The sequence below is a fragment of the Dermacentor silvarum genome, chromosome 3 (assembly GCF_013339745.2).
Source record: "Dermacentor silvarum isolate Dsil-2018 chromosome 3, BIME_Dsil_1.4, whole genome shotgun sequence".
Taxonomy (NCBI): Eukaryota; Metazoa; Arthropoda; class Arachnida; order Ixodida; family Ixodidae; genus Dermacentor; species Dermacentor silvarum.
The window spans coordinates 218969105-218984940 of record NC_051156.1 but is presented as its reverse complement, the minus strand read 5'-3'; the positions used below and the strand labels follow the sequence as shown (position 1 = coordinate 218984940).

General features: G+C 44.7%; 2 protein-coding genes across 6 annotated transcripts in view; one reads left to right on the top strand and one right to left on the bottom strand.

Annotated features, from left to right (window-relative positions):
• Positions 1–4328, bottom strand: part of LOC119446682 (membrane metallo-endopeptidase-like 1) — a 41527-nt gene extending 37199 nt beyond the window's left edge. Inside the window, exons 1-2 of one of the 4 annotated variants that reach the window (XM_049664329.1) lie at positions 4175–4328; positions 2444–2558 (exon numbers count right to left, since the gene is read on the bottom strand). In XM_049664329.1, coding sequence (XP_049520286.1) covers positions 2444–2537 — 94 coding nt within the window. In that variant the 5' untranslated portion in view covers positions 2538–2558; positions 4175–4328. The other 3 variants (XM_037711175.2, XM_049664327.1, XM_049664328.1) reach the window with 3 other exon arrangements.
• Positions 1–15836, top strand: part of LOC119444205 (neprilysin-1-like) — an 85725-nt gene that overhangs the window by 44877 nt on the left and 25012 nt on the right. The window contains exons 1-6 of one of the 2 annotated variants that reach the window (XM_049664330.1): positions 8698–8895; positions 9713–9760; positions 10496–10657; positions 11677–11757; positions 12233–12438; positions 14862–15026. In XM_049664330.1, the coding sequence (XP_049520287.1) occupies positions 8847–8895; positions 9713–9760; positions 10496–10657; positions 11677–11757; positions 12233–12438; positions 14862–15026 (711 nt within the window). In that variant the 5' untranslated portion in view covers positions 8698–8846. Of the gene's footprint in view, positions 1–8697; positions 8896–9712; positions 9761–10495; positions 10658–11676; positions 11758–12232; positions 12439–14861; positions 15027–15836 lie in introns of those variants that run through there. The other variant, XM_037708643.2, reaches the window with a different exon arrangement.

Sequence of the window (15836 nt, the reverse complement as noted above, 5' to 3'; positions counted from 1 at the left end):
CTGCGCCGCAGGGGTTTTCATGTTGTTGAGGAGAACTCGCATAGCATCCATCAGTGACCGCAACATTATAATAACTTGGCGATCACCAGTCGTCGTTGGAGCAGTGGTTGGTGAGGGTGTCGATGGAGGTGGCATTCGAGGTGTCTCCGTGGCAGGTTGTGCACTTGGAAGTGCGGGCCACTCTTCAGGATGATCGACACTTGACATTTTCTTCGCTTGCGCGGCATCTTTCATGTTCGCGTTACGCCTTGATGGAGCAGCCGTTGTGGCGGAAGACGTTGTGTTGCTTTGTGCGGTTTTACGTTGCGCTTTTCGGTGGCGATGCCGTCGCCGTCTAAGTGTAGCGGCAGCCTCGCGGTGTGTGGAATGATCCCGAACCAGGCGCTTTAGAACCGCGAATTCCTTCCGCACCCGCGGGCAATCCTTCGATGAGGCTTCGTGGGAACCGCCGCAATTAGGGCACTTCAGGACGGTCGCGCGGCAGGCGTCTTCTAAATGGGACTCAGCGCACCGTGGGCACACGGCATTGTTAGCACAAACGCTTTTTATGTGGCCAATCTTGAAGCACTTGTGACATTGCAGGGGCTTCGGTATGTATGGTCGAACTGGATGGCGGACATGACCAACTTTGACGTGAGAGGGAAGGCAATCTCCCTCAAACACAAGCTTCACGCAGCGTGTGTTTCCGAGTCTGGTAAGATGAGCGATGAGCGTGCCTTCAGTTGCTGGCTTTATTAATATTGGCAAGTCGTCGCTCGAAATGGAAATGTCGACGTCATAAATGACGCCAACAGTGCCGTTACCGCCAGTAGCAATCTGTGGTCGCACTTGTACTTTGTCAATTTCTGTGACATTCCGAAGGCTTTGTAGTGCGCTACGATGGAAAACGTCTACAGCCATGACATTCTTCCGTGAGTTGATTCTCACATCCTTAATCTCATTCGGTGCAATACCCTCGAGTAACGTTGAAAGGACCTGCCTGTTCAGGAGCCGCAGATTGGTCGTGGGGTCCACGGGCAAGAAGAGCACAGTGTGCGGCCAGTGCTGTGGTGTATCCTTCACGGTGGAGACACTTGCCGGCGATGACGCTCGCAGCAGTCTTCTTTTTGCCTTTCGGCTCATGACAACCTTGAAGTCGTCGTCCGAGGAATCGTAGCTGTCCGAGTACAACTCGGTGGCCTCGCTGTCCGTGTCACTTGACTGGCTCCCGCGTTTCCTGGACGTAAGCCGGCCTGACGGCTGCGCGCCAGGAAGGTCCTCGGAAGTATCTTCGTCCATTGCCGCAACGAGGGAGCGGCAGCTCCCAGAGATTGCAACGAAACAAAGCGAAAACGCAGACAACAGTGCAAGGTTTGTAAAAAAGAAGTTAGGTAGCTTATTAATGAATTGCTTGCATTCGTTTTTCTTGCAGATAATATCCGCCCGGGATAATCTCTGGTGACGTCATTCGAGTAGCTTTTGTGAGCTTTTTAAACAGAAGTATTCTAAGTGAAAAAGAAAAGAAACTGTATATAAGGCTTTGTAATGTGTAACACAAAAACAGCATTCTTCGTGTGCACTTATTGCATACAAATTGCTAGCATATATTATCGTGAAATAATTTTCTTTATATCTTCATAATTTTTAGTAATGTTAGCTTTTATATGTTACTTAAACGCTTAACATTTATAAAACAGACGTCAATAATGTCTGCTAACATTTCAGACATTTTCCAACATTTACTTAAAACGAATAAAACAATATACAACAAATGTATTGTAAACGTCAACAGATAACGGCACTCTTCGCACAATGCAGAATAACGATGGTATATTTAACTGTGATAAAATAAAAATATGCAACAATATTTTTTTAAGGGGGCGGGGAAATAATGATCATAAAAAGCTTCATGGGGTGCCGAAGAGGCACGAATAAATTTATTTTCTTCATCCTAATACGCTACAACTAGAAAATCATTGTTGGGCTACATATTCCTTGATGGGTTTCACCGGTGTCTTCAAATCAATTCTGTAACGACCTAGGCGCGTAGTGTTGGCAGGCAAATATCGATAGTCACAGCTGCTATAATAAATTCACGTCTTCTTCTCTTCTGTTTATTTTGGCTTGCTTTTTGTTCATTGAGAAGCAGAATATTTATCTGCAATTCTGCAAGCCAAAGGAATAAAAATAGAAATTGATTCGTGCATAGCTATTTTAAAGATTTGCCCTTTCGACCCGTGCCGCGCATTGAAGTGCAATGGGGATGAAAAAAGAACTATATTATACCAAGAGTTTGTGTGCATCTGCGTAACATTGTGTTCATATTATTATTTTGTGTGCACCTGCATTTGCACAAATAATAACTTTTGGGCCACTTGCAGCAAGAACCAACCAGAGCGCGAGCCACACTTAACAGCTTTTGCATTGCGTGTTTGCCGAGAGTTGAATCAAGCGAAAAGCTTACCTTTGTGGGCACGCCTTGATTCTACTAGTACTTGCGACATCCCGAGGGCAAAGATCCATAAAGCAATAATCACCTTTGATTCGATTGTTTTCATTTTCCGCTAATCATTCGTTTCCTGGTGAGTCAAAGGGGAGAAAACGTTCGAGGCCACTATGCAAGATTGTCGACACTTTCGGTTGTACCAGCTTACCGTCGTTTTTCACGACTGTACATTTCAAACGACTATGATACTACCCACCCAATCATATTGCGCGATATGCACGGTGGTCGCACCATAAGGTCACGTCACAGACGTTCAGGCTGACCAGTCACTTTCAAGAACACGTGGACTCTTCACTGCTTTTGATCTTTACGTCAAGCGTATGACCGGTGAATGTCGTTGCTTTGCAGCCATCTCGTCGACCTGCTTCTGAGGATTTCTTTTTTTTTTCACCGCCCCAAAGCCTACAAATGAGGACTTGTAGTAGTTGTGTGTTCTCTGTAAAATAGCTTAAATTTATTTTTTAACGATTAAATGCAAATGCGAAAATTTCTACAACTTCAAACATTGCTGTAGCGCTGTGCCGCGCGTTGTTTTTCTATTTTCCGATTTTTCCTAATCTTGGCTATCTGATTGGACACCCGGGATTTTGTGGCTACAATTATGTCTTAGTTGAGAAAGCAGCACTAGGTTGAAAAATATTTGCAAATAATAACTGATAGTTTTTTTTCATAAAAAGTTGAGCTGTATTAGCAACGTATTTTTTGCCAGCTCATTTAAACGAGTGCCCCTTGTTCTGACTTGGAGAATCGTAGAGGGATTAAAACTAAATGAATGTGTCTTTTGTGTTGACCTATGCCGTGTACAGCGCAGAAACACTTTCATTTGAATAAAGTTGGAACAAGTGCTATTTTTATGTTGAGTTTGTTTATAACACAGCGAACTGGGAGACCTCTTACAACAAGCTGTACATGCCCATATGTTGCATCGCTCTGTTTTCTAGCTTGAGCACAAATTTTTGGTATAAATATATTGCTACTTTAAAGTTTACCCGTATAGATTGTTATTTTTTTAAATGCTTCGGTTTTTTCCGAGAGATTATGCTGCCTGCCACGGCAGCATTTTCGTAACGCACATTGACACGAAGCTCGGTGAACGTCCTGCCGAAATACCTAAAGGTCATCGTTAGCGACACACTTGTTTTTAAGAGCGATATTTCGAACTCTTTGCTCATCTGCCTTTGATTTAACGCACATGCATTTATAATTAGCATAGTGTATGACCAATTCTCCTGTCAAGCAATGCGTGTTCAACAAAATATGGCAGTTAAAAACCGCATTTACACGGAGAATCTCTGGCTGGTCAAACTGACATTTTTGCCAAAACTGTGATGCCCTGATTAACGTTGCTTTTCTTCGAAAAATCTATATCCGCTTTTACTGCATCATCAGTACGTCTTAGCTTTCGCGAGATCATTTTGCTCTCCACACTGACTCACCATCTAATGAGTTCCGGTGCTTCGTGCTAGGCAGACAGATCGACGGTATCGTTGAAGGCTGCGTTATGATGGCGTCAAAATGCGAGAAATACTCTCACTTGCCGAGGTTTTGATGTACTGAAACGAATCGCACACTCAACGCCTTTATGGAACAGAGGACTATGCCATCTTTGATTCACCGCCAATTTTCAGCTGCTGCCCGATTTCACAGAAACTGTGACGCTAGAGAGAACCGTGAACAATGGCCACTCACCCCCGGTTCCCTGTTAGTCTGTTGAAGTGCAGACAGACAAGGCGGCCATCTTCCCAAATGATCTGACGTCGCCGTCGCCCGCAGACGACGTCGCAGCTCTCACCGTCAAAAGCCGTGGCCTTTTCCGAGAGCAGCTGCCGGCCGCACTGGAGCCGGCGAAACACGCTACGCGGATTTCCTTTGTGTTCCTTCGCCTGCAGGTCTTCCATCAAAAAAACACAAGGCGGCTTCTTGTCTGCGTGTTCCGTATCGTCGCTTTCGGTTTGTTTGCCCAAGGAGCTGGAACACGTTACTGGCACACCTACGATGCGCTTAATTATAAGGCAGACAATCACTCTGGCGCAAGTTTAGCTGGCCTGACATCGTAATCTCTAAATGTACTTCAATGAAAGGGCAAGAACAATTATTTATGCAAGCTGAGAAAAAGCTTGGTATCCCCAGTTGACCTACTCAGCGAGCCGTCGTTTATTTTTATACCTTTACCCGTCATCTACGTCGTGTCCACGGCATTGTCATAAGAGAGAGAGGTATTGCGTGTAAAGAGAAAAACGTTATTCACAAAAACTAGCAGCGCGACGACGCAGCAGACGAAAGTCGAACTTCTTAAAAATAGAGAAAGTGAAATGAGAGATCTTGTGAACTGTGGAGTAAGGGAGACATCTGCTGCGCCCGACACCGCAAATGTATCGCTCAAGTCTTACAGCTGCACTAAAGCGCCGCAGAAGAACAGCCATCAACCCTTGACACACCACGTGGCCTCCCTGAAAAGTACCGAACAAGCATAATGTTTATTTGCTACGGTAATCTGACGAGAGTCGGGGTTGTTCAGCATAACAGGTCCAATATAAAAAAAAATGCCCAGCCACAAGGAAAAAACGCCGCCAGAAGATTGATTGACAATGGAGAGAGAGTGGGACGAATACAAGGAAAGGAGAGACAGGGAGGCTAACAGGAGGTTATCTCCGTTTGGCTGTATAGGCAAAGAGAAAAGTGTACATAAGATGGATGAGATGGATGCAGTGAAGGGAAGGATGAAACAATTTAAGACTATCTGTCTGGGTGATGTTCCATAGAATGACTAGACACCACGTAATCACACAGACTGCCAGTGTCATATACAGAGGCAGTGCAGAATTACGCAGTCACGAGCAGCTCGTAGCACGCGTCAGAATAGTCTACCATCACGTAGTAGCTAAAGAACATCAACAGTAGCTTTGCCTGAGCTTGTTGGTTCATGATGAGTTAAAGAGTTAGTCCTGGTTAAAGTTTAATATTTCTTCGTTAAAAATCTGGGGGGAAAATGAGTGAGAGCAAGAAGACAAGCACGGAATATTCTGTGCGGAACATTCTGTGCCATTTTATGAGCGAGTCGTTCATTGCATGAGCTATTCTTATCTCACATATAATGCGCCGTACTTGAAAAAGTATCATCATCAGCAGCAGTGGCTCATACCCTCCTAAGCGAGCAAAAATTCCATGCCGCGGCCCTGTGAAAGTGGATATTCAGCGAAGCTGTTGCAAAACCACCACTACAACTGCTGAGAGGGCATACAGTGCTTTACTCATGTTTCGGATGCTTGTTTTGAGCTTGTTCCTTATTGAAACATATGCTGTTCTGTGTGTTGTATGGGTGATTTCAATGAATGTATGCGCTGTTCGCTTCACTTTGCTGAGTGCCTTATCGGGGTATGAGCCATTGCATGTTTTGCTTGTTTAGGGGGGTGTGAGCTATTGCTCGAAACGTTCGAAGTGTCAAACTCGAGAGATCAGATAGAATTCGCTGAACCGTCGAAACTGATCAACAAGAAGAAAGTAAGGGATATCTGAAATTATAACGTGGGAAAGATTGAGGAAGCAGTAAAATATGGACGCAGCATGAAATCAGTGAGAAGAAAACTTGACATAGGAAAAGGCAAAGTGTATGCACTGAAAGATAAGCAGGGTAATATCATCAGCAATTTCGATGAGATAGTAAAAGCAGCGGAAGAATTCTATACTGACCTGTACAGTGCCCAGACCAGCCAAGCTGCTTTCATTCGAAGTAGTGATGAACAGGATACAGAGGCTCCTTCTATAACTAGCGATGAAGTTAGAAGGGCCTTGAAAGACATGACCAGGGGAAAAGCTGCTGGAGAATCGATTTAATCAAAGATGGAGGAGATACCATGCTTGAAAAGCTTGCGGCTCTTTATACACAATGCCTCACGACTTCAAGCGTACCAGAAAGCTGGAAGAACGCCAACATTATATTCATACATAAGAAGGGAGACGTTAAAGAATTGAAGAATTATAGCTTGCTTTCAGTATTGTATAAAATATTCACCAAGGTGATTTCAAATAGAATCAGGGCAACACTTGACTTCAGCCAACCAAGAGAACAGGCTGGCTTCAGGAAGGGATATTCAACGATGGATTATATCCATTTATGTCCACGTACGGCAGGCCTTCGTCCTGCCATGGAGATAAATATAGGCTGATTATGATGATGAGCCAGTGTAGGTTAGCAAACCGGAAGCTCATCTGGTTGACCTCCCTGCATTTCCTCTCCTTGGTTTCTCGGTCGATCTGCCGCCGAGTTAAACTGGCCGATCCCGAAGATGGGATGCAATCCAAACTTGGCTGATCCCAGACACAGTGCAATTCGTGGTCGCATGGGTCACGTAGGGTCTCGTGGGTCGCGTCGTGGGGGTCTCCGCGTCTTGCCGTCTTGTGGCGGAGGCACGCATTCGCTATGATGAAAAACAGTGGTGCAGGGGCCGTATAACGTAAAACTATGCCATTCTGACTTTATTCGAAACTCCCGACGTCAAATTTACGTAAGCGTCGACGCAAGCATTGACCGGTGACCGGCAGCGTACGTTGCTTGAGCAACCCAACCAAACGCTCTCCTCGTTTATATAGAGGCCACTATTGCTAGCTTTCAAAGCGACTAGTATTGGCTACATTGACAGGCTTTTCTTATCTAATTCGCTGACAAAAGGTGAGGAGCGCGCATAAGTGGAGAGGGTTCCGTTGGGGCCAACCTAGCCCAATGAAAGTAGACAACCGGATAAAAAGGGTGGTGCCGGCGTGTGCGATTGGTCCGCTTCCTCTTGCTTAGCTGGCGGTGGCTAATCGAAAATTGCGGCGGCATGCAACGGGGAGGAAAAAATGCCGCTAATAACAGATCCTCAGTGAAGAAGAGTTGGCGGAGCGATGTCTTGTACGTGCCGAAAGGGCTCGACAATGTTGTACTGCCACACAATTTTTTTTCTTTATTATGCTCAAATAAATCCACTCTCGACAGCAGATCTCTGTAGTCAATTCCTAGAGCCATCGGTGAGCAGAAATCTTCTATTTCGTTCGGAACGAGGCAGTCTTCGTCTATTAAAAAAAAAGCAATTTCTTTCGGCACATTAATGGGCATCTTTAGTATGTCCACGTCACTTTGACGTGGTGAGTTTTCGAGGTTTTGTGACGTTGCGCGAAGAGACAGGTGAATGTGGGCGCAGCCGGAAAGAAACTTGAACGATAGCGGAGTGCTAAAAGCGAGAAAGGGATAGAATCGGAAATGACTTCTTTCTTCTTTTGTTCGGCCTAATCATGAATAATCAGTGTGTACACGTCATTTCAGATGGGGAGTTATTGCAGTTTTCGTGGCCTTACGTGACAGACAGGCGAGGTGGGCGCGTCCCGAAAAATGTTGACGAATCGGGGAAGGCTAGTCGCAGAAATGGATTAGAAACAGATTGAAATACCTTTACTTTATTAGTGCCACAGAACACAAACATGTGCGTTACCGTGAAGTGAAATGACACATAACTTCTTCGACGGTAGAAGAACGGGAGCAGCTCCTTGCGCGCGCTTGGAAATAAAATATCTTCCCAGGCATGATGTGGCTTTTTGCGGGGCATTTAATTGAAACATTTGAAAATGTCTTCGCTTAACATTGGTTACAAGTGCGTTGGATCTGCCGTTATTTTTGTTTGTTAGCTAATGACATCCCGGGAAATGTGGCTGCCTGTGAGCCGGCAATTAAGGCAACGGGAGTGTACAACGGGAGTGACGAGTGTAATGAGAGGAAATAAGGAAGCGAAGAAGAGCTGTCAAACAAAGGAGGGAAACGCGCGAGAAACACGGTGGTCGGTGGGAATGCTATAGCGCTCACGCGTATTAGGCTCGAGTCACGCATTTACGATACAGTCGGCCCCACAATGGGAAACGGCTGAAATCACGACCGTCTCGATGCCGTATTGTTTGCCGACGGACGCGTAATTTCTTGTTGGTGGGCGCGTGAGAAAGCTGTGCGCGCCTTGCTCGCAGCAGCCATAGGTGGACGGGGAAGGGCCACATTTGCGCTTGCAAAAACACGCGCTTAAATATGGACACGGAGAAATGTTTGCTGTTCGCTCAAGCTTATAATATTACTACTGTTTTTGTGCACAGCTGCTTTTCCGAGTACTAACCCTCTCCGATCACGTGACGTTTCCGATAGTGAGACCGTAGGCGCCTGGCTTGTTCGTTTTTCTCGTTGGTGCAGTTGCACGGAGAAAAACGCTTCAACTTTGCTTTTGTATATGTTTTCACTGGCGAATCCTTTAATTTAGCGCTATTTCAAGTTAGATTATAATTTTACAGCCAGATTTATTAGACAAACGTCTTGATAACTTAGGGAGGATCCGAGATAAGCAGCATGAAAGTGAAAATTCTCGTTCTATTTTTCATCATGAATGCTTCCACCGGTAAGTGTCGACAAACCAGCTCCGTGGAGGCACTATATGCGTTTCTTGCAGCTATGAAGCTCTACGCATCTGTGAATGTATTGTTTAAGCGAGAAATTATTGTTATTTTGCTTTATTATGTTACTGATAGAAACCGTTAATGTGCGAGCAGGTTTTCAGGAGTATCTTTAGAACTGAACAACCCAATCTGTAGACGCAGGACACGAGGCGGGATGCACACAGTGCAGTGTTGTGTCTCATTTTTGTTTTTCATTCAAGTTTGCGCTTCTAAGTTATAAACAAGACTCACCCCATCCGCCTCCCCGATCTGTGACTGCGGCATGCCTACTTATGACTTGACGGAAATACCTAAGAGGTGTCTTAACAGTGCAACCTGTAGTATACTCGCATTGTGAAATGTAACTTTTGCTTAATTACTATTAGAGTGTTGGTATGCATTGCGAGCGTTCAGCATCGGGGAATTTTTTAACTGGAAAGGTGGACCGTGGCGAAACTAAGTCTTTATTACATTAGAAAAACAAAGTATGGTTGAGAGTGACATTGAAAAGGTACTCGGATAGCACTGAATTCGCAGCTGAAGTCAGTTTGTATTTAAAAGGATCAGCGCGCACGAAAACGAGTACAAAATTAGAAAACACAGTACAAGCGCTCTCGAACAAATTGTGTTTCCTTATTTTGCATTCATTTTTCTGTGTGTTGATCATCTCGAACACCTTCCAACAGGCCCATTTCGCAATCCTTTGACAATGTATAACTTCACAGGCGTGGCCCCATTTATATTAACTGCAGGCACTTAATTACTGCTCTTTTTTCTCAGGAATGTCAGCTCCAGCTGTTTGCAGCACACCTGCCTGCGCAAAGAAAGGTGGGCAGAATTTTAATGTCGGCCTTAATTATGCTCCCAACCGCTTATTACGGCCGGTAGTTGTGATGATAGTGGTGATTGTGAAGGTTATTGTTGATTATGTCAGTGAAGAACCACGAGTGCACATAAGCGTTATAAATAATGGCAGGCCACGTGTCCTTATTAGAGAGAGAGAGAGAGATAATTCCAATTCCGTTATTTCCGAAAACTATGCACGTGACCTTTACTTATCCGGTCTCAATGAAGCAGAATTACTAAAGAAATGGCGCACGTACGAATAGGCGCCTTTACTAACGTTTCTGCATCGGCATGGCCTTCGTCAACAGTGACTAGCGACATTTTCACCTGACTAAGTGTCTATGCATGTTAGTAATTTTACATGTCTTAAGGAGATGGGAGTACACTTACGTGACCTTCAACAAATTATGTCAATGTATTTTATTCTTTTGATGCCGCACCCTACTTCTGCATGTTGCTTGTGGCGATTATGTATTCCTTCGCTGCTACTTTTCTTGAAAAATATAACAAAATGAAACGAAGACACGCACCAGCGCATTTGTTGCCCATACCTGCGCCCTTTCCCTATCACTTTTGATGTCCTAACGTTTGATGCGAGCAAGTGTATCATGATCATTACTGCAATTGTTCAAATGAGTGTTCTTCTTTTGCGTTGAGTCCCATGTAATAAGGTAAAGCTGCTCAGAACAACTAGCCCGATGTTGACTGCTTGTATAGGAGCGGACATCAAAGAAAACATGGACACAAGCGCCGACCCCTGCGACAACTTCTTCCAATTCGCCTGCGGTGGGTGGACGTCGAGGCAGGAAGTGCCCGAGTACGGCACAGTGTATGGCCAATTTCAAGCGCTGGACCAAGTGGTGAAGTACAACATTTCAAGTAAGACAGGATCCAGTTTTACCCCGGTTTCGGCGCGCAAATGCAGTTCTTGATTGGCCGGTGCATTAGCCGTTGTCTAGTTGACAATCATGCTTGGCACTCCTAACAGCTATGTAGACAGAGAGCCAACGAGACTGACAGACGCCGTGGCAGTAGCCAAAACGCCTGGAAACAAGCCCTCCAAGTACCGTGCCCGCGTACACTTGTCTGGTTGCCGATGCACGCCCCTGGCTAGTCCTTAAAACGATAGCAACGTGCGGCACAGATAGAGGCAACCTAATTGGTTGGTTGATTGATCGATCAATTAATAATGCAGGCAAAAAATTAAATGGAGAGAAAATAGATGTAGTGAAAAAGGGAGAAGAAAAGAAAGGTGTGTGGCCACGGGCTCCGTAAAAAGAGTATGCTGTGAATAAGGGGGGAATTGGGAGGGAATGGGACTGGGTATGAAAGAAAAAAAAAGAAATAAATAAACTGGGAAATTGACAGGAAAGTGGAGACGAAGTATGGCAGGCACTCTCAGGCTCGTAGCAGAAGGGTTTGACGGTGAGCCGCTATTTTTCTATAACCTAATCCGAAATAATCCCGGGATAGGCCGAAAGAATCCCGAGACGCTAGAGCATCCACCTTACTACCACCGTTTCTTTCACGAAGAAGAAGCAGAACAGCTGGCCCACAAATCAGTGTGGTGTTAAAGCAATGAAACGACAAGACATTAGTACAAAGGGTGTACGACAGTAGCGCTAGGGCTGAATATATATTTTGTGATGGGCTAAATATCCCAGGGAAAGGTAAAAGAAAACGTACAAAAGAAAGAAAAAAATAAAGGAAAGAAAAACTGCCACTCATGCTGTCTATATAATTGTCTCAGTGTTTCCTTAACTCATCCCACGAACGCCGACGAAAGCTGTGGACCAAAGAGGGTAAAGCAACTAAAACTGCTCTTGATGGTTAATTGTAAGGTCGCTTCAATATAAACAGATGAGCCATTGCTAACTCAAGTATGCCCACTTCTGCAGGTGCTCTGTCGCTATCCTACGAACAGTCCAGCGGGCTCCAACGTTTCTTATACAAAGCTCACTCTGCCTGCATGCTAGGTGGTGAGTAATATATCTCCTTCTCTCACTCTCTCTTTCAAACTTTATTTGATAAAATGTCACTCATTACAGCCATGTATGGTATATCGATCATGCAAGCAGGCTTTATTGCAGCCATTAGTCGATAGTTTCATAGGGCACATACTGCATACAAATTGCGGAAACAACTTCCTTAATCAAAGAAACCAAACAAAAGCCTGAAATATGCTCCCTCGTGTTAGTGTTAGGTGTATGGCCATAAAAATAGCGCACTACAAAACTATGAAAGCACTTCAACGCTTTTTTGAAGACGCTGGTATATGCGATGAGCATGGTTCACAGCACCATGTGTAAATATTGAGGGTCTCATCTCAATTAATCAACCAATTAATTAACTGGTTGCTTAACACGTTAGTTGTCAGTTCGCTTAGCCGATGCGTTCAGTCAATCCCGCATGTGCGCTGTAATAGGTGACCTCGGACTTCATTGTCGTATTTAGGCAACGACGAGGACAGAGACGACGAGGAGGCTTGGAACGAGGTCATTCACAACATCGGTGTCGAGGAGTGGCCCGACGGTCCGGGTGACGTAATCATCCCGCTGTGGAGTCAGCTGCTCGGCGACCTGATGGTCACCTTCAACCATAAGCCCATCGTCTACGTCGAAGTGAAGCGGAACCACGACACGAACAAGAACATCATACACGTAAGCAATAATATAATTTACTTACCATACTTCAGATGCACACTAAGGCTCTTGTTCAACTCGATGTTGTTCAAAATAGCACACACAACATTGCACTGGGTCTTGAAAGGAACATCCAGGGCGGGACTGTGACACGAAGCTACAAAGGAAATCAAATGCAGCTTTCTGAGGAAGAAAGCATCGCAGACTGAAGGAAAATTCATCCTGGTTCTGGGATCGAACTCGCAACCAACGCATTTCCGGGCTGGTTGATTTACCATCTCAGCTAACCATGAGGCTAGCAGATCGCCAGAGTGAGGCCAGGCCGTATTAATCGACAACTCGTAGCCCATGTACACTGAATATTGCAATTCAGTTCTGCGGAAGCGCACAAGGTGGAGGAAGGCTCATGAAAGGAAAAAGTGTCTCCTTCGGATCTCTTCTTCTTCTTCCTTTTTTGACAAATTAGAAAAAAAATTAATTGTCTCTTTTAAACAATTAAATGCACGAACGTTTTCTCATCATCATCAGGCTGCTCTCGTAGATGTAGCATGACGTAGCCACGTCATACTCACCCGCGTAATGAGACATCCCGTCCCATTGTGTAAATCCAACTTAAACGACACGACACAATCATTCAAAGGCCGATGAATTGGTATAGCATATGCATCGTTTTTTTTTTTTTTTTTTTTTTTTTTTTTTGGGGGGGGGGGGGGGCGGTAGCCGCTTTCATCGATTTATCACTGTTATGACGCGGCGCAAGATACTCTGTCGTAACATGATGCCGTAACGTGATGACAAGATGGGCCCATCATTATTAGATACAATACGCTACGTTTCGAACGCTGCAGTACATTGTTGGACCGACGCGAGCGCTACCTAATGTTCAGGAATGTACGATGACGGATGATACAGATACGTAGCTCGAGCAATGGAATTTCGATTCGACGACCGCGAGTCGTGCGCGCTGATATAGTTATTTAAATCTTATTTTGCTTGCTGTCCACTATAGTTAGTTCAATAAACAGATTCTTTATTCAGTATTGCTCGTAATTCTTCAGCCTTTTTAACGTCCCTATTCCGTGACAACATAGAGCCGTGCGGATCTCAGAGGCAGATCACTCATCGTTAACGGAACCTGGTATGCTAAATGGACCATTGCACGCCAAGCGCACCAGCCGAAAGCTCGACACTCTCCCATGTGTTCATTATTATTATTATAGAAAAAGTTTCTAAGCATATATCATCACCGCTTTGCTAACACGGACGCTGGACCTTGCTCTAGCACTGTTGGATTATTGTCATTGCCCTTACTTCGCTCCCGATGTAATCGCGCTGACCTTCTGTATCTTTTCAAACTCCTTCACGGTATCCTCATGTGCCCCGAACTCCTCAGTTGTATTACGCTTCGTATTCCACGCAATATCACCAGAGAACATAGACCTTTCCATGTTTCTGCCTGTCATCTCCAACACCCAATCGGCCACAGAATACAGTCTTTATAACATCTGTTTTCATGATCTTGATATATTTCTCAACTCGCTGTCATTGTGCTTATCCGAGCTTTGCGTTGTTTTGTCATAGTCTCACATGAAGGGGTGGGAGGGAGGAGAAGAGAGGGTGTTACGTAGCAGGGGCGGCAGACGACTATCGTCTTTCGACGTCACTTGCAGCAAAGCAAGCAGATATGCGGTCAATCTTTCTTTTGTATTCACCTCGTGCCTTGTTGTACGTACACTCTTCTTTTCAAGATTGTTCTGTTTGTTCATATTTTGTTACTTATATTCCCCTGCTGTTTCTTTTTATTTCATTTTTTAATGTATGCGTGCGCCAACACTGAGACCTCGTGGTTGTTCCTGGGCACTGTAAATAAATGACTGATTGATTGAATTATTGATATTATTATTATTATTATTATAAAAGAAATGGCCAGCCTTCGTGACTGCACTCTACTTCAACAAGACGTTTTCAACAAGACAAAGAAAGATTCGCTTTAAAATCGTGCTATACACTCGCTCAGACTGGTCAGCAATCCGCAATTGTTAATTATCATTTACCACTTTGTTATGCACTAGTAGTACGGCTGGTCTTTACAATAAAAAAAAGTAAGACACGCAAAAAGCATTATCTTCACAACGGGTGAAATCTGTATAAATGTGCCCGCAATGCCCCCGTCAATAAACATGAGGTGCATGTTTGGGGTCTTCATCGTCGGTACGCCCCACGCTAAAAATAAACAGAGCGAGAATTTAGGAGAAAGCTTACAAAAAATACAGGTGTGTACAAGTAGTGCTTTCGACGTCATTCTATATGTCATTGGTATAAATAACATTTATCGTTGAAGCAAGCTGATACTCGAACAGCACCTCATGAATGTGACATCCTTCCCAGGAATGCACGAGTGCGATATGTCCCAATGCTGTGTTATCAAAATTTCCTTGCAGGTGCGGTCTGGCTCGCTGCCTGTGAACCGAGAATACCTGCGCACAACTCATTACAAGGAGTACATACGCGAGGTCATAAAACGGATCAACACGACCTCCTTAAATGCTACACAGCTGGCCTCCACTGTCGATGATATGGTGCAGTTTGAAATGACCTTGGCCGAGGTGAGCCGTATTTGGCTGTGCACGGTTCTTCCTCTGTAGGTGGCGCACCCTACGCTGCTTCTGTCATCCCTTTCATGTAGATTCAGCAGTATAGAAACTCTATACGTGCGGTTTCTGATATTATCTCCATGAAATAATGGGCAGTACATGTAAGATAAGACGGAAAGGCAGCAGACGACGCAGCCTGTCTCGTCTGCGTTCATTTTTTACGGCGGTAGCAGTAGTAGCGACAATCACATTGTTTCGCTTTTATACGTTCTTCACTTTTGTCATGCACGAACTAGCCGTGCGCCACAATTTGGCTTCGTCAACATGGAAGTGGTGGAGAGTGAGTGGCTCCTTACGAAGGACTAAGCAAGCTTCTACGTTTGCTTGCGAAGAACCAGCCGTGGTGGCGTAGTGGCGTTAGCGTTGCGCTGCTATAAACGAGGACGCGGCATCAAATCCCGGCCGCGGGTGCCGCATTTTGACGAAGGCGAAATGCAAAAACGCCTGTGCACAACGCATTGGGTGTACTTTGAAAAAAATATATATATAGAAAACCAGGTGGCCAAAAACACCCGCAGTCCCCCCACTAAGGCGTGCCTCATAATCATATCATGATTTTGAGATGTAAAACACAAGTATAGACATTTTTGCGTGCGAAGAAATGGCTTGGTGCGCGGCTAATAATAACAGACGCTTGGCAGTATAACGTGTGCGTAGTGTCGTTCCCTTCATTTATATTGACATACTTTCATTTCATCTGCGATCCTTCCTTCCTTGAGTGATGCGTATATTGCAAAGAGCTTTGTCTAATGCCGCGGAATG